The sequence below is a fragment of the Salvia splendens genome, chromosome 10 (assembly GCF_004379255.2).
Source record: "Salvia splendens isolate huo1 chromosome 10, SspV2, whole genome shotgun sequence".
Taxonomy (NCBI): Eukaryota; Viridiplantae; Streptophyta; class Magnoliopsida; order Lamiales; family Lamiaceae; genus Salvia; species Salvia splendens.
The window spans coordinates 27,619,103-27,638,188 of NC_056041.1; the positions used below are offsets into that span (position 1 = coordinate 27,619,103).

Below are 19,086 nucleotides of genomic sequence, written 5' to 3' on the forward strand. Positions count from 1 at the left end.
ACTACGGTTGTATACTGATCAGTAAGATAGGAATTTAGAGTTCCACGTGGCTAGTTTCTTTTTGAAAATAGTTTGCATATACTGGCCAAGTAGAATTCCAAATTGCCTAAGGAAGATGTAAATATTGTAAATACGTAGTTAATCTCTGCATGCAAGATAATTTCTAAAAATCCAAATATATTCTCGGGCCTAATTTTAATTTGGAATACGTATTGAAAAAAAAATAATAAAAAAAAAAAATTTGCCTATCTGGTGCTATTTCATTTTTTATTTAAGGGCACATTTGATTTATTTTCCTTATTAGGTAAGTATAGGGGGGGTTATGGAGAGGACGAAAATTTGAATTAAAGTTGGTGCAGCTTTTGTAGGGTGGCAGTGGCTGGGAGTGGCGCATGAGCAGAGAGAAGGGACACGCTGACCAATCAGAGGCCAGCAATCTCAACCGCCTCCCATCTGAAGCGTCGCGACCGGCAACCCCTGATAACCGGTTACAACCACCTGCAACTGCTCTCTCTCTCCCAAATTAAACTCACCGTCCCAACCCTTTTCCCTCACAAACCCTCATTTACATTTTCTCTCCCAAAAGTTTCTTTCCCATTTCGACCAGTTCAATCCCTACTTTCCACCACCAAATCGTAAATTTCCGATCATGGGGAAGAAAGCGTTCGCCAAGAAAATCAAACCTCACCGCCAAGAAACCCCGGAGGCACAACCACAGCCAAATCCACCACCACCGGCACCGACCGCTCAGCCGCCACCCATGATTTCCTTGGATGCCATGATGGCATTTCTTCGCCAACAAGACCCGACAAGGGACTGGATGACGGCGCTGACCAGTTTCGGCCAAATGGGGGGCGTAGGAACCGCACCCAGTGAAATTCCGCCTGCGCCGGTCAGCCATAAAGCAGTACATTCAGAGGAGGGAACTTCCTCGGCGACCGCGCCATCGGAAACCTCAGTACCTAATTCGGCGGAACTCGACGCCATCGCTGCCCACTACGACTCCGGCCTTGAGGAGCATGAGGAAAAAACGACTCAAGAGGGGAGCGGCGGAATGGAGAAGACGCCCGAAGCGGAGCCGGTATCTCAAGAAGTGGCAAGGGAGGACTTAGATCTGAACGAGTCAGCCCAGAAGCGGACTCTTATGACTGATGAGGAGTTCGATTCCATTTTGAACCAAGTGAACCAAGCAGCACAAGCTACTACCTCGGAGGCTGAGGGTCTAGACCCCGCTTCGAAGGCAGTAGGCGTGAGTGAAGAGACAGGGGGGGTAAGTGAGCCAGAAGGCCCGGCATACCAGCCGGAAGAAGAGAAGGGTAATACGATTACAGAAGCCAAGGAAACAGAAACAGAAACAGAGGCAGCAGAACCAGAAGTAGAAGCACATACCCCAATGGCACCTCAGGTAGTAAAGCCGATTCCCGTCAGGCGGAGACTGGTAGTGAAGACAGACTCCACGGTAGACCGACCCAAACCACAAAGGGTGTCGCAACGATGTTTGGGTAAGTGGGCATCCAGCAGGGCGGAACCGAACACGGCGGCAGATCCGCTGGAGATCGTGAGTGACGACGAACGGACAACTCCCACAAAACCTGGGGAGGAGTCCTCACCTTTTACCGACCCAGAGGATGCCGAAATGGTGGTCGAGGAACCCTCTCTGGTGCAAGTGGATCAGGGTGTGGAAACTGAACGGATGGCTGAGGGTCCGGACCTCGCATCCAAGGTAGTTAGCCCCGAAAGACCGGAGAAGGACGACGCCAAGGTAGAGAGTAGCCCCACTACCCAGGAGGAAGTCCGATACAAAGAGGAGAGGAAGCGAAAAGGCAAGGCCATTATGAGGAAACAACCTAGTACCAAGAAACCGCGTGTCGTGAACACCAAAATCGTCATTACTGAAGCAACTCAAAGAACTCCACCAAGTCGGCGGGAGTTGAGTGACGACGAGTACACAGCCAGCACTGAATCATCTTCTGACAGCAACATCTCTCTGGCCGATGAGGAGTACACTGAACAACAGCTCTTGGATGATCATAGAGAGTTAGTCCACCCACCGGTAGAGAGATTAAGATACCGGAAGTGGACGGTTGACCTCACTGACGACGTGGTAGAAGAGATGACGTTGTTCGATTCCAAGGAGCTCAAGTCTGCTTACCGCACCAAGGACGACAAGAGCAAGCAAATCAAGAGTGGGAAGGTACTTCATCTCCCTTCTTTAGATAAATTGAAAGCTCGCGAATCATTTCTCGCCCTTTTGCATGCGTTGGGTTTCGAATGGCTGTTGGAAAATGAGGTTATGAATATCCCGGTTAAGCTGGCCAAAGAATTTTTCTCGACTTTTTGATTTAAAGTCACCACTGGACGAGGAGTGCATCAGTTTTAGGGTGTTTGGGAGTGAAATTAAGCTGAGTATAATCGAGTGGACGGTAAGAATGGGTATGTGTACTTTGGAGGAGGCGTTGAGTTCGGAGTGGAGGAATAGAGAGAGGGGAATCCCACGCAGGCATGTGGAGTTTGAACCCCAGGAGGCATGGGCAGAGTTAACCCACCCAGCTTCGGGAGAGTTCCGGTCCACCCTCTCGCGGTCCATCCATTTCAACGACCCTATTTTACGCCTGGTGCAGCTGTTTTTAGACTTCAACCTTTTAGGCCAGTCAAATTCGGCAGTGAGAACATCGATGACGGAGTTGTACCTCTTGTGGTGTGCCAAGAAGGGCAAGAAGTTGCACTTGGGATTCTGGGCCGCGTACCAATGCCACCTCATCGCCACCCATCCAGCACGGAATCTTTCCCTCTGCCACTTATTGGAAATTTTTGTGAGAAACAATATAACCGTCTCGGAGGGAGAGGACTTATCCCCCTTGACAATGGTGGACGGCCCAGGTTTGTTTGATACCCCCTGTTCATCCGAACGAACGCGGTCCACTTAAGGCAAGGCGTGCCACGCTTTTATGCAATGGGGGAGGAAGCTTTGCCCACCGGACGGGCAGCAGCAGCCCGGGAGGAATCAGCACAAGAGCAGCGTCAAGAAAGGATTGAGAAGGCTATAGACGAAATAAGAGTAGAGAACAGACAGATGAGAGTAGAGATGATCCGGTTAGCGTCGGTAATGGAAAGGATCCTAAAGGAGTCTGCGGGACAGCGTATACTGACCCAGAAGCAAGCTACTATGGAGACGATAGTGACCGAGCTAGGAGAGGAGAACCAGCGGTTGATAACTGAGATGAACAGGATAGCATCTGTGATAGATGAGATATTGGAGGAAGTAACCAGCCAGAGGAAGGAAGAAGCTACAGGAGACAGGGGCCATAAAGCCCAGCATCCCGGACCAAGTGTACCAGTAGAACCCGAGACAGAGAGAGGAGAGGCCGAGGAGCCGGCGGACGTAGATGAGGAGCAAGCTGGGACCGAGAAGGAACAATCTCCTGCACCACCTGCCCCGCGAAGGAGCAGGCGACACAAATAGACCACACCCCCCGACCACAAGTTAGTTTTTCTTTTCTTTCTCTTTAGTTTTTCGTATTTTTATTGTTTTCTATGCTTTTAGGTAGTATAAATTGTGTATGTGCGCACACCCCATTCCTAACACTTAGCCTACTTCATAGTCTAAGTGTGAGAAGTAAAGGGTTTGTTTCCGGGCGCATGCTTTCTGTTTTTCTGTTGTTTGTATTTTTCGTTAGCATGTTTCCTCACACTTAGCCCATTGTCTGGCCTAAGTGTGAGGAGTTTGTATATATATGTGTTTTGTGTCTGTTGGTTTCTGTTTAGGTTTTCAAACTCTTCCACTTAGCCTATTCCATAGTCTAAGTGTGAGAAGTTTTAGTGTTAATATGTTGTGTTGTTGTTTTATCTGTGTGTCCACCATACTGGCCATTACCTTTTCCACTTCACAGCCTTATCTGAGGGCAGACACTTGTGAAGTGGGAGGGGGGACGCAATGTCCAGTATGATGTATGTGTGGTTTCTGTTTGTGCTTGTGTTAGTGTTTTGTTAGGTATAGTTTTTTTTTTATTTTGTGTGTTGATTGGGCTTAAAACTCAACTGTCTTGAGCTGACGGTGAGGGGAATTGAGGGAAATAAGACATGCTGGAAAACAGAAACCACCCCCCTTAGTACCTCCTAGCCAGGATAGATGATGTGACTATGAGAGAAAAGCCCATACTTAGAGCCAAACACGAAAGCCCTTTAAAATGTGAGTTATAAGCTTAAGTGGAACCACTTTCCACATGTTTAGAAAAGAAAAGAGCGGCTGCCACAAATTGCCTAGGGTGTGACTGCGTGTAACAACACTGAAGGCAGTAGGAACCCCCCCCCCCAAAAAAAAACCACCTTTAGAACCTCTTTTCTAACTCTTTATACCCAGATAAATACCCCTAGCCACTGGGACTGTGTGTGTGCAAGGCATGAAGCGAATGAAGCTTACTGGCTAGAAGGGTGTACAAGAAAGCAGAATCCAGCTGGACAAGAAAGTTTGGAAGAAAATTGGCCAGGGAGTCATCCCAGGCCCTAAAAGAAGGTATAAGGGTGGCGAAGCCACGGGGGAAAAAGAAAAAAAGAGAAGAAGAAAGAATATGAAGAAAATGGTCAGAAAAAAACTCGGCCACAAAAAAATGAAGAAGGAATAAGGGTGGCGAAGCCACAAGAAGCTACTGACCAGTTGGAGATCATAGCCAGAAGCGCCAGCTGAGAAAAGCAACTGATCAGAAGCCTAATGCACACAGTTCTCCCACATCAATAAAGAAGAGGTTTTGAACCTTAGAGCCTTAGGAACATCCACCCCAAAACACTACAAGCCAATAGCCCATTTACAAGCTTTTAAGTCCTTCAGTCGCTGCACGTGAGATCTAAGTCTGAAGCATTTTGTGGTCCAGCAATTAGAGAGAACAGTCCTAATACTCCTGGTGAGGTATGAGTGACTGAGTGAACCTAGTGTTCGGCCGAGAGTGTGGGCGATCTTGACAAGCGGATGTACTGACTGGGAAAGAAAAGGGGGGCGGCAGAAGTTCAAGGCTGTCTAAGGCCGGATAGCACCTGATCCCAAGGGGAGGGATGGTTGAAAATATAGCCCGATCTTTCTGTTTTAGTCTTTTTATGTTTGTTTGTGTGTTTTTCTATGTTTGTTCAAGTGTTTTTCTTTGCATCGTAGTATAGAGTCTAGTTTAGGTAGAGTCGGTCAGGGGAGTAACCAGACTAGAATTCGACTTATTTCTTTTTGTTTGTTCTTCACACTTGAGGACAAGCATGTGGTAAGTGTGAGCAGTTTGATAAGTCGTATTCTAGGCCTTGGTTACTGGTCAGTATGATGTGCATATTTGAACTTTATCTGCAAAACAAGTTGCTTAAGTGTGCAGGTTGAGTGTTCTAGCCAGTAGGCAAAGCTTCAGATACTTCAGGTGAAAAGGGCGTCAGGACGATTATGTACTGACCAGTATACATGCAAAAATGGCTCGAGATGGAGAAGAAGGATAGCTGGGACTGATAAACCACAATTAAGGGCAAAGAAGTCATCTCACCACAAGGTTCTACCCTAAAATCAAGGGTAAGCCTCCCTATAAAAGGAAGCCACTTGGAGAGAGAAAGGATCATCAACAGATTCATCATCATCACTCTTAGGTAGAATTCTCTCGGTAGTTCAGTCCTTCAGCCCAGTCCAGAGTCTCGTTCCTCGCCACTGCCATGGTCACTTGAAGGTCGTGAAGAAGTTCCCGGAGTTCCAGACGTTCTCATCTAGTCAGCAAGATCGTAGTTAGAAGTTCCATCGCCCGGCGTGGCAAAACACTTTTATTTCGCTTTCGTAGTTAAATTGCTTGTTTTTCCTTACGCTGGATCTTTGTTTGCTTTGAATTTCATTGCCTAGAAGTACTTTGTTTGCAGATCCGAACTTGTTTTATGCTATGAAATTATTTTCTGTTCAGTTTACCTCGCTGATCTCTTTTCCTTCTGCCTAGTTAGCTTAGATCTAGAGTTTCTGGTTGTTTTAAGTGTTAAATCGGTTGTTGCTGTTTTCGTCGTAATTTTCTCTGAGTTAGTACATTCAAGAACTGTTTGATTGTGAAGTAAATCGTTGCATGCAAAGTCTAGTTTGAGTTTCGATTTGTTTTCATGTTGACCGGTATGCGGAGTTATAGTGTTGGTGTTTGATTTCAGATTTGGAATTTTTATTTGTGGATCTGTGTTCGTGAGTTGTTATTCTGTGTTTTACGTGGCGAATCTGGAGTTGTCATTTAATTTTGATCAAGTGTGTTGAAGAAGATGATGTCCATGTCAATAGTTGGGGACCACTTTTACTTTTTAGATGCTTTTTGCCTTTTGTCCTTCACTTTTAGTTTGTACTCTGCAGATCTGTCAGCCTAGTCACACAATTCCCACTACCTTCGGATATTCCGCTTGGCCCAAAATAGAAACCCAGTACTTCTCGAATATTTTCTGTTACACCATGATTACCCATTTCCACGTACACAGCTGCACCTCTACACTTCTCCCCCATTCTAGTCAGTAGGATACTACTTTTAAATTCTTGCCTAGGTAGAGACTCAACCCGAGCGTGGTAGCTAACCAAACCCTCCAGAATATCACCGCAATAGTTTTAGCGCACCATCTCTGTGGGATTCGACCCCTACCTTCACTATACTACCCAGTAGAAGAGGGTTGAGGATTCTTTGAAAGCAGGTTCTAGGCTAGCGGGGATTCTTATACTGATCAGTAGGATAGATCCTTGTTTGAGCGACACCTACGCAAACCTGAGATCTTTCAGTAAGTCAAAGTAGTGGATACTCAATATCGTATGCTCAATGCTAACGTACATTGATTAAGAAATTAATTATCAAGACCTCGTCTTTCAGTAGATAGCATAAAGACTCGTCTTGCTGTTAGATCCATTCAGTGCTATACCACACCAACGTCATCTTATTTCAATAAGGTTTAGAAATAATCGGACTGACATTGCAACCTTTCGCGATAGGTAGTCTAGGCCTATCTAGGTTGTGAAATTCTTATTTTTCTTTGTTTAGAACTGACCGTGTTACCATAAATTGGACGACGCCCACAACCGGTCTACTAAAACAAAGACTTAGACTTTGTTACGTTTGCTCATACATTTAAATATGCAATAAACAACCATTAAATGTAAAACATAACAACATTATGAGAAAAATAATCTGTTGCATTTATTGGAAAATAACCATTAGAGTTTTACAGTATGCAATCACTCGAAAGGTGATTTCTAGTATACAAAACCCTAACAGTTCCTTGTTCCGCTTGTATGCCCACATCGGTTTCACCGTGTTGTATCTGGCCTCAATGGCCGTCTTCGTATAGTATATCAAATCCTCTGATATATCAATCTAACACTAAGCCACATTCGTGTACTCTTCCGGGTTGTAGTCTTAATGCCCCACGGCGTACTCATTGTTGGGATCATTGGATGGGAATGGGACGGCTGGCGCATTTTCCTTCCGGGACATCCTCTTCTTCTGCGTCATCGTCCGAGGCTCCGGAGCAGAAGGTTGCCCACAGCTCGGCTCCATCTCATCGACCCTGTAGGAGTCGGTGTTGAAGAACAGATCGAACTCAGATTCCGACTCGAATGTGGACACTATAGATCCAGGAGTCTCGACCCTATAGTTTTTTGTGGCCCGGCTAACGGGCGCCGCCGCCACTGCTGAACATCAACATACCCTCGTCGACACTGTTCGGGTTTGAGAAAGTGTAGAGGAGTGGAGTGTGTGAGGAAAAGTGAATTGAGGAAGTACAATAAATGTTTGAAAAATAAAAAAAATTTTGATAACGCGTCGCTCGTCCGTGGGAAAGCAATGGGCGGACGAGGCGATGGACGAGGCTTGCGCGCCCCTTTGTCCACGCCTGAAAGTTCGGGCGTGGCGATCGTCCGTCGCGTCGTACGTCGACTTGTAGTGGTCGGACGAGCGCGGATGATGGTGCGGCGGGGGATCGTCCGGACGAATTTCACAACATTGTGGATGCTTTAAGGCGGCATCGACGAAAGGCGTTGAGAGAAGGAAGAAGAGACAATGCGTTTTTAGAATAAAAGAGGAGTATTCCAAGAAAGAGAGAGTGATGGAGAGGGGTTTCAACTCCGGCTTGCACGCCGGTATTAAGGTAGGCCGCGGTGGAGGCGGCATAAGGGCAGCAGTGACATCTACGGCGGATTGTCGCGAGATGAAAGAGACAACGCGAATTGAATAGGAGCCAGAAGAGAACGGAGGTTGGACGTGAGTATCCCCGACCAGAGATGCGAACGGAGGCTGTTGTGTTTGATCGCTCCAACTGCCTTGAATTCAGCAGAGACAGCAACGCTGCGCGCGGCTGTGAGTGAGAATTGAGGTAGAGATGAAGAGGTTTGGCGGCGGTAGAAGCGTGAATGCATTTGGTCGAGAATTGCGGACTGAGGAGCTCTCAGTAAAGAAGGAGCTCTAGAATTGCGGATTGTGGAGCTTCAAAATTGCAAATTGCATCTACAGTAATTCTTTGAAGATTTTTTTATTTAATTTTAAGTTTTAATTCAAAAAATAGTGTTATTTCACAATCATCAAATCGGTTTCCAAGTCATATTTACGGTTGTCCACGTTGGACAATTTTGCACCGGAGATTTGGTATTTGGGTCGGGTTGGTAAATTGCAAACAAATCGAAAGTTGGTGGTTTTAAAAATGATCTTAAAGTTAGTGGGGAAAAATGGAATTAAGATAAAGTTTATGGATTTTAAGGCCAAAAACCCTTTTCTAGAATAATTTGAGGATCGTGTCAAATAATTATACCCTTTCCGTCCTATAAAAATATAAGTTGTTAAATTATAGACTTATATTTTTGGGACGAATAGAGTATTACTCCCTCTGTCCGCTTTAGCAGTCCAAATTACTTTTCTGCACTCGTTTTGTAAAATTGATAATAAATAGTTAAAGTGGAGAAATGGTAAAGTAAGACAGAGAATAATGTAGATAAGACTTATACTCCCTCCGTTCATTAAAAAATGGATCCATAACAAATGAAATCCTTGTCGATTCGGTCCTTTTTTATGGTTATGTCAGTCAACCGCCGATTAGCAAATTTTTTACCCGATTAGGCTTAATTTGGGATTATTAGTCATCAAATTATTTCTAATTATTTTTCTAATTATATTGTTTCCTATTTCTTTTCTAATCCTTTTTCCATTCCTTACTCAAAATAAGAATGATCATTCCACACTCCAAAGTGAGAAACGAATCGACTCCCTAACTCTTTCTTCTCATCGTTCTCACAATCCCCACAAACCCTAAGTCCAATTCCGACCAAGAACGCCGCCGATTATCTCTTGTTGGCCATGAGTTGGGAATGGCTGAACCTTTACTTTCGCTCCACCGGCGGACTTGTCAACGTCAAAGCGGCATATTCGAGGCAGGGGAAGTCCAACCGCCTGAAAATCAAAGTGGAAGTGAAGGGAGGTCGGAGGCCGATTCTAACAGACACCATTCTCCTCCGAAGCAAATTGAACAAGGTCCGTCGGTGAACCCTAGTGCCAACACGGAAGTCAAGCTTTCTCCAATTCCAGAAGTTGAGCCCGACGGTGAAGTCCCTGAGGAAGAAGACGATGCAAGGAGGAGGAGGACAAACCCTATTTCTTCCGACCATGACCGTGGAGCTCCGCCGTTCCAACGTCCAATTTTCCAGAAATCGACAAGGATATTCCGAAGAAGAAGAATTAATGAAAGGGTGTTTGGCATTGTCATGTTCATGTTGTCTATTTCTGAAGATGGTTTTGTATTAATGAATACTCTAGATACTTTTTTGTTAGTCACTACTTGTTTTTATGGTTACTAATTTTTTTTATGTTGATTTTGATTGTGCTAGTGCAATAGAAACCTGTTTTTGACATCATTCGACATGGCCTTGAATTCAATTGTAAAATATCCAGGACCTATTTGATCTTGATTATGAATAACATAGACCATTTTGTCGTTTAACATGTTGATGGTGTGTACTTGTTTTATAATGGTAGGTACTATTTTTTATGGTGGATTGAAAAGTGCTTGCTTTGTGTCTTTCTTCTTCGTGTGCATTTGTATCGTTGTGGACTGCTCAAGTCAAATCATTAAACTGATCCTGGCCAGCTAATTCTATGCCCTTCTACCTGTGAGAACAGGTTAGTGGATCCAGTTGAAACTCAGGCTGATCACCTTGATTTACTCCGACTCAAGAGAGAAGAAAGGAAGAACTCAAGACAAGCGTGCTTTCAAAACCTTAACCTACTAATACTATTAACTAGTATAGGAAAGTAAGGATTGATCCCACAGAGATGAGACGTTTGAGATTTGCATGCTAGACACGAGAGGGGAATGGCTGCGGCCACGCTTCTAGGGGTGGGTTAAGTTAACTACTAGACTAAGAAGATTAAAGCTATTAAACTGATCAACTCATAAAGCTTAATTAGTCTACTTGCTCAACTCAGCTGAACTTTCCATAAATGGACAAATAGAATAAACGAGGGGCTGTCAGTCCCCTCCAAAATGTACGATAAAGTAAAAACTTTGTAACGGCTTCATCTTCTTCGCAAAATCAACCTGGAAAACTGAGCAGAAATGTAGATCTGAAAGATCAAAGAAGATTAAACTTCAAATCAGCTCATAAACTACATCAACTTCTAAGATCTAAACTACAACTACGTAAAACATGAAACTAACCCATAATCATGCATGAACTGAAACAGAAACTACTGGATCTAAACATACTACGGATTCTCAAGCATAAAACATCAGATCTGAACAAATCAAAGCAGAGCAAAACATATCTAACCTAGAACATGCGAAATGAAAAGGAAACAGAAAGCAAATCAGAAACATCATGCATAAAACAGAACACGGTGACCTGAAATGAAAACATAACTTCGAATCCACCAATTCAAAAGCATCAACCGTCAATAACAACAAAAGTAAACTGGAAACAAACAAGGAAAATAGGAAATTGTTTCATCACCTCTTCTTGGAGTGGAATACAGAACCGAAGGATGAAATGTGCAGAAAAAAACACCAAAAGCGCCAACTAACTAAACTAAACTAGAAAAGAACCAAGTGTGTGTGTGTAAAAACAGGAGAACGAAGTGTTGGAGCTCCCAATTTCAGCTCTGGAAGAGAGCCAAAAACTAATGAGTGGCACCGATTGAAGCCCCCCTCATTCCTCCTTCTCTATTTCCATTTATAGGAAGGTGTGAGGTCTTGATCCTTAGGGCATTTGGGCAGCAGGGACTCCATTCTCTTGGAGATGATCTTCGTGATGACTTTATAGACAACGTTGCAACACAGGATTGGCCTAAAGTCCCCGACTTTGGGATTATTGTTCGTCTCGGGAATAAGAGCTATGATGGTTATGTTGAAGCTTTGGAGTAATCTTCCCGAGTGGAAGAATTCCTTAACTCCTCCAACAAAGTCTTCCCCGTGATAGACCAATTCTTCTTAAAGAAGGCCGAGGAATACTCATCTGGTCCTGGGGCTTTCCCATCTTCCATGTTGAATAAGACATCTTTTTTTTTGTTTTTTATTTATAATTAAATCAATTGAATAGATAAAACATAAGTTACACACTACTTCTTGGGCATACCCAAGGAACAGGATGTCGGACAGGCCCGGGCATCCAACGAGAGCACAAAGGACTCGAAGGGAACAACCCTAGCGAGGAGTAAACTAGAGATACATAACTAACATATCAAGTTCCAAACGGTGGCACTGCTCACAAACCCAGGGTTGGGTCGGGCCTCATTAAAACCACTTTAGACCAAAAACCAGTAGGAAAAAAAGATCCCAAGAGGAAATAGAGTACCTAAGTGAGCAGCACCAAAAGGCTCTCCAAACTGCGGACACTAGGTGAGGGGACCTAGGCACTCCTTCGCTTCTGCGGTAGATGTTGAATGACTTGATCATCAGGAAATCGAGAGTAGAGAAGATTATAAGTGGTTGACTTGATGAGGAAAGTTTTCCTGACCGCATCAAACTTCTTACAATCCTTGATGTGAACGTTTTTGGCCTTCCAAATAAAGAAGACTGAGGCCATAAGGCTAATCATCCTTGCTTTCTGAACAATGGCCAAGCCCGTCTTGTACCTCGCGATCCATTTAATCGTACTCTTGATGGTCGTGGACCGTCGTTGCATCCCAGTCCAACTTCGGATATCTTCCCACACTTTCTTCGTTTCCGAGCACTTCAAGAATAGGTGCTCAATCGTCTCATCTTGTGTCGTGCAAAAGGCACAACTCTTCTCGGTAGTCGTCCAGGTAACTCGGTCTCGTGTTGTGAGTCTTTCCCGAAGTGCAAGCCAGCATATGAACGAGTGCTTCGAGGGGATGAGGTCTTTCCATAGAAACTTTGCCCAGAACTGGCGTTCACCATGTGGTCGGAACCAATCGTATGCCGCATGTGTGCCTTTACCCCAACTACATTGCGTCAACAATCTTTTCACTTCCTGCCTGGGGACTTTTCCCCCATTTCATCCCGGATGGATGTGAGGTGCTTGATGATGGGGAAGTCGTTCTAAGTATAGAAAAGATACTTATGGAGCGTAGGCGGCCCCAGAGAATTCGGAGTGTGAACGAGATACACAGCCTGCCCTGGCAATAGTGTGGACACCTCAAGCCCGCGCCCCACTTCTACTCCCCTACACCTAAAAATGCCTCTTGTGATCCGAACCTTGGCCTATAGGGAACCTTTGCACGATAAACAAACGGGTCAACCCTAAACAATTGGGTAGGTCCTATCTAGATCCGGTCTGGCCTATATCTGATCCCAAGATCCAAAGCCAAATAGACCCGACCCGGATCCGCGCCGAACCCTAAGCCTAAAGAGGAGCCGCCAAATTCAAAATGTGAATTCCTTAGTCTAGGTTCAACGAACCTGACCGTTTGAAGGGCGACGCTGATGGTTGGAAGGGTTCCGGCGACTGTTGAGATTTCGACAAGGTGGCACCGGAAAAAGTAGGGTTCCGGCGAAGGCTGCCCTGGAAAAACAGGGGAGACAAAGCAAGATGAAGGCTGACAGATTCAGCGGCAGTTTTAGGAGCGTCGGATCTTTGTTTTCGGCCGAAAATATGCCGATAACTGCACACAACCAAACAATATGGATTTCTTCCAAGGATTAGTAACAGTAACAGATCATAAACTTCAATATCAGATTCAAAATTAATGGGAAAAAGAAGGGGAAAGAGAAAATATGAAACCGAAAACACCCAAATTTCTCTAAGTGTTATGAGTCGATTATCTTCCAACTTCCACTCCCAATCCACTAAAACACTTCGATTAATCTGGTCACCACACTCGGATTCTACAAATCAAGAGAAAACCCGAGAAAAGAGAAGAACATAAGTCAGGAAATCAATGTAATAGTAACCACCACCAAATCAGAGACAACCGATTCAAACTTAGCAAACATTCACCCAATTCCCTCAAACATTAATAGCTTAATTAAGAGCAGAGATAGAGAAACTTATGGGAAGTGTGAAGCAAAATTTGGTATGGCGAAGAACTTCAATCGAACACAACACACTTCACTTTAAACCCAAAGAACCGGCCTTCCTCAATCTGCTAAGCTTCACCGGAGACGGCTGGCTACCTATGAGGGAGCTTTCAACTGGGGGTGAAGGTGGGATCTTCAACTAATGCTCCACAGCCACAGCAAATCGGAGAACAGCCGTGAAACGTCGGAAAATGCAAAATCTGTGAGAAAATGCAAAACCGTCGCCGCTTCGAATCCTCTCCTCTCCGCTGGTACGTCGTTAATCACCACCTGGGGTGACCTCTGATGCTACTGGATTGGAGGGGAGGCCACCGGAAATTGGTAGAACCTTCAAATCTGTCGGAGAACGATTGTTAGATCCGAAATTAAAATTCGATGAACAACCACAAAACTTGATCAAATCTGGAGTTTAATGGATCAAAATCGTCGCTTGGTGATAGGGAATCACTTCCGCGTTGATTGAATCCACCAGAGTTGTAAGAGAAGTGAGGGCGTGAGAGATTGGAGAGAAATCGCTAGAAAGAGAGAGGGTGGGATTCTAGAGAGAAGTCAGAGAGAATTCTTCTAGAGAGAGAAAATCTCAACCCACGATTGAGAGGTGAATAAGGAAACTTTGATTTCTTGGATATTGACCTCACGGATGAGGCCAATCTTTTCCTCCTCATCAAGTCGGTAGCCATTTTCAAGCACCTCTGACTTAGTCGGGGACGCATCTTTCTCCGTTCCAAAGAGCCCTTTGTAAAAATTCACAAAACTCTCAATGATCTCGTCTTGATCGTCAATGATGGTGCCATTTTCTCTGCATAAGAAAGATATAGTATTCCGAGAGTTGTTAGTCTTAACCATAGAATGGAAGAAAGAAGTATTCATGTCATTAAGGAGAAGGTGTTTGATTCCTACTTTTTGACTGTAGAAATTCTTCTCCAACGTGACTAGAACTCAGCCTTATGTTTTAGCAATTTGAGTTGTGCCCGAAGAGTCATGTAATTTCTGTCCTTGTCCACCTTCATTTGGATCTCCTCCAGCTCCTTCGAGGCTTGCTTTGCCCATTCCGAAATATTGCTAAACTCCTTGAAGCTAAAAAGCCTTAAGTACTTGCTTGAATGTCTTGCCTCTTTGAAAGAGGGTAAACTGTTTGAACCCACAACATACGTGCGCCAATTCTCCCCGAGAAGAGGCTCAAAACCTGCATGAGTCATCCAATAATTAAAGAATTTGAAAGGCTTGGGATAGGACTTAACATCACCGAAATTTTTTGTTTTTTGCCGGCGAGTGGTTCGTTTGGAAGCCCGCTGGCATGAAGGTCATGTCCACGATGAACCCAGCGTCAAACCAATCTTGGTTGACCATTGTTCTGTCAATTTTAATGAACACGGCGTCGTTGGTCTAGGTGAAGTTAAATCCCGTTGACGGGGTGTCTTGGATTCCAAGCCATGCATAAGCTCTGATTGGACCATCCATCTCTCTGTTTTCTAGTTTCCTCCTGCCTCGGCGCTCATCCACATGCATGACTGCATTGAAGTCCCCACTAACAAGGTAGGGGCCACCCTGCAAGCCAAAGTCGACCATCGAATCCCACAAGAGTTAACGGACCTCAAGTGAGTGCAAGCCATAAACAAGAGAAAAGCAAAATTCATTTCTAGAGCGAGTGCACCTGATTTTGGAGTGAATAACTTGTTCCTCAATTCAAACAACATCAAAATCCACCGTTTGTGGAACGAAGGAACATCCGACAGGTCCCGTTCCGAGTGGCAAGGACATAAACATGTTTCCATGAGGGGAAGTATCTCCCCATAAACATATTGATATTGGTCATTTGTAACTTAATCTCATTGAGACCCATCACATCGACCCGGTTGGACCTGATGAAGTTCGCAACAACAGGTTGTCTGCAGGGCTGTTGTATACCCCTGACATTCCAGGTTGTCACAATCATTGGTGTGACTTGGCATTAGGCAGAGACACATCCAAAGGACGGCCAGAACGAGAAGAAGGATGTTCCTTCAACTGTTTTTCCTCAAACACAAAGCCCGAGCCAGCTGCCCCTTATGGGTCTCAACTTTTTGAACGTGTGGAGTCCCGACTATTTGAACGTGCAGGGTCACGACTCTTTGAACGTCCTAGACTCTTAGATCTTGTAGGGTCTCAGCTTTTTGATCGTTTTTCCTTAGCAGTGATCCCTTGGTGCTTTGGCGGAAGTCCTACTAATGGTGTCACAATCCCTTTCCCAACATTCCACCCACCCTTTTTGCCTTTTTTTCCCGGAACCTTGCCACACGACCGCTTTGAGTGGAGGGAAAGCATCATGATCGGTCTCAAAGGATGCAGCACAATCAAGAATCGAGTCACCAATCGTCTCAATCATGGGGTCAAAGCCAGTGGGCGCAGGGGATGTCTCAAGTTTCTCAATTTCTGAGTCCTCTGGCACATTGGTGAACTTTGCCATCATCATATTATGGGCAACGTCCGCCTGTTCCTTAGTCTTCGTCTCTTTCCCGTATTGCACCGAGAAAGTAGAATCTTTAAGCCGCAAAGGGTAAGACAACTTCTCACCCTGATTGCGAACCAATGATTTGTCCAGGGTAGCACGTCGTTGCTCTGTGTTAGCCACCGCCATCGATTCCTTTGGGGGGTTCTCATCTTCAAGGGCAGCAAACTGGTTTGTCGTTTCGACCGCAAGGATGCCTTGTACTTTTACCGTACCTTTTTCTTTGTTTTTTCCCGCAGGTTGCCAGATTGAGCATTGGTCCCAGCCAATTGAGGGGGCTCGACTACGCAAAGGGTCACGGGACTTAGCTGGGACTCTGATTTGCGCGCCTAATTTCTCTCTCTCTTCGAGACCAGGGCAACCATCACTAACATAGCCAAATTCTTAGCAGGTCCGGCAGTACTTTGCGATGAGCTCATAGATGATTTCCTCATCGAATTTCTCTCCACCCGGCAAGATAATTTCGATTTTTTTTCGGGGTTGGACAGGTGGTCTATCAAATGTATTTCTCAAGATTATGCCATCATCCACCATAACCGGTGTACCAACCGTGGTGGCAATCTTTTCTATTGCCGATTTATTCCATAGGGTCAGCGGAAGATCATGGATCCTGATCTAGATGGGAATATTAACCTTCATTTTCTGCTTGAAGTCAAAGTCTTCCGTGATTGGCTCCAAGAGGAGTGGGATACCAAAGATCGAATGAGGATCATTCTCTCGGACTGCTTCCATATCCTTAATGTTGGCGAACCTGAAAATAATCCAGCCTTTCTAGTGGAATGATGCCTTAACACGGACACCCCATCGTTTGATCATGGCAGACACCGCATCTTTTTCGGGGAAGCGGCCTGCAAACATCCCACAAAGAGACGGTCCCTAGCCTTCTCAGATAGGCATGAGGTCAGTATTAGTTAGAACAATTAACTGTGAGGATGTAGAAATACCTTCTGCATTGAGGAGGGTTAGGGCCTCGGTGCTTGTGTGTGCCCGGACTGCTTGGTTGGCAGGGAGCCATGCACTATAACGTTCCGCCTCAAGCCGAATTCCGATCTCATTCCTTAACTCCTCCTCTTATTTCTCGTAAACATCCCCATGATCACCATTAACTCTAACGGGGATCATGTACTTCGTGCAAAGGTCCTAGAGGCTAAGGTCTTTTCCAGCGTTTCTCTAGAGGTTCTCCATAAGTCTTTGTCGAGCTCCAACTTTTTTCGCTTCTTTAGCCTTCTTTGCTTCAACATACTTATTCTTTACCAAGTCATTGTTCATTTGTCAAGGAAAGGTTAGGGAGAAAAAGGGGGATCACTAGATGAGGGGTCGTTACCAACTTGGCTCGAGGATTGCTCGAGCAGAAGAGCAGAGAGTTGGTCATCAGTCGTGCTGCAAGGGTCTGGGACACGGCTGGCGTGGGCCTGGCCGACAGGATCAGGAGTTGGTCCAGTCATGTATGCAGGCAAAGACAAGGGGGGCCCGAGAGTGTCCGGTTGACTCGGGATCAGGCATGGAAGGTGCCGACATCAATGGTCACCGAGGGCGAAGTTGTCCCCAAATGGAGGAAATTGGCACGGCGGTGGCACAAGAAAGGCCAAAAGGGGGCACCAATGATACGATCACTCGGCAAGGACCTGCGGAAGTGGTTAGTTCAAATAAAAATTTCCTAAGTGTTGGAGAAATACCACACGACACGGTGTCATTTTTGGGGTTTGAGCACTTGGCACGTGGAAGTCCGAGTGTCCGGGGTGATGGACACACGAATGTTGTTCGTGGTTTGCCAAGGTAGGAGCACTGCAAAAACAGAGTTACTAACCTATGAGGCGTAGGGGTCCCCCAAGATTTACGAAGCGTGCCGTGAGTGGCTCGGCCTGGCCAAGGGATAGCTCGATACTTCGATCTAACTTCCACCACTTTCACACTCTACACCAAAGAACGTCCCTCCTTGACCGAGTTCTGCTCTATGAGGATGAATAGTATGATAAACAAAAATGGGTCAACCCGTATGATTATTGGGCTGGATCGCTCCTGACCCGCACCGGCTCAATCCTCTAAATCAAGCCCAATAGCGGTGGAGTTCAAACCCGAGCTCAAGGATCAAGCCCAATAGTGGTGGATCCCAGATCCTGTTCAGGCTCGACCCGACCCGGATCCGCGCCCAATGAAACCCTAATCCTAATTTCAGCCGCCAAATTCAAATTTGAATTTGGGATGTCTAGATTCAATGTATCTGACCGTTGAAGCTATTGGACTTTCGGCAAGGCGGCGCCGGAAAACTCACATGCATCTCTTCAATAGCTTCGGATTTCCGCGGTGGAGCAAGTCCTCGAAGGTGCCAAAACGCCCAGAAAATCACTGGAACCTGCAAAACAACATAAATACAGCCACAATCTATCCAATATAGCTCAGGTTCTGTCCAAAACAATCACCAAAAAAGCCAAAAGAACCGAAAAAAAAGATGGGAGAAGAGAAAGAAAAAACCAATGAACACTTAGGATTTTTTTCTAAGTGTTGAACTCTCTGCCGCCTCCAATCCACCAAGAAATCGATCCTCAAGTGCTAACAGAAATCCAATAAGCACTCCTCAATGGAAATTCACCACTTATGAACTGCGAAGAGGGAGGGAAACAATAGCAACAACACAAACAATTCAAAAAAAATCAATGTAACCGTAATTTTTCCAAAACCGGTATAAACGAACACAAACCCAAATAAATCAAACCCAAACACTAAATAATCGGAAGATTAAACAAAGAAGGGAAAGAAAAACTTAGGATTGGAGATGAAAACAATCTCGCTTCACAAATAGATCTTCAACCGAAAATCACACTCTCACTTTAACCCAATGAAACCGGCCTCCCTCAATCTGACTAGCTTCGTCGGAGAAGATGAAAAAGCCTCTGAGAAGGGCGTTCAACTGGGCGTGAGGTGGAGACTTCAATATAAGACCTACAACTTCACCAAATTGCAAACAACTTCAAGAACACTTCACCGCCGCAAAAAGAGAAAACCGCCGCAAGACCACCTCCTCCCCTCTCCGCCAGATTTCACACCGTCAGACACCTCAAAGGTGACCTCCGATGCTACTGGAGTGGAGGGGAGGCCGCCGGAGACTGTATTTG

At 45.2% G+C, this 19,086-nt stretch overlaps 1 protein-coding gene across 1 annotated transcript; it reads left to right on the top strand.

Moving 5' to 3' along the window:
* Positions 1 to 649: 649 nt before the first annotated feature.
* Positions 650 to 2,341, top strand: LOC121752862 (serine-aspartate repeat-containing protein I-like). Its single transcript, XM_042147952.1, has one exon. The coding sequence runs from the start codon at positions 650 to 652 to the stop codon at positions 2,339 to 2,341; it is 1,692 nt and encodes a 563-aa protein (XP_042003886.1).
* The last annotated feature ends 16,745 nt before the right edge of the window (positions 2,342 to 19,086 follow it).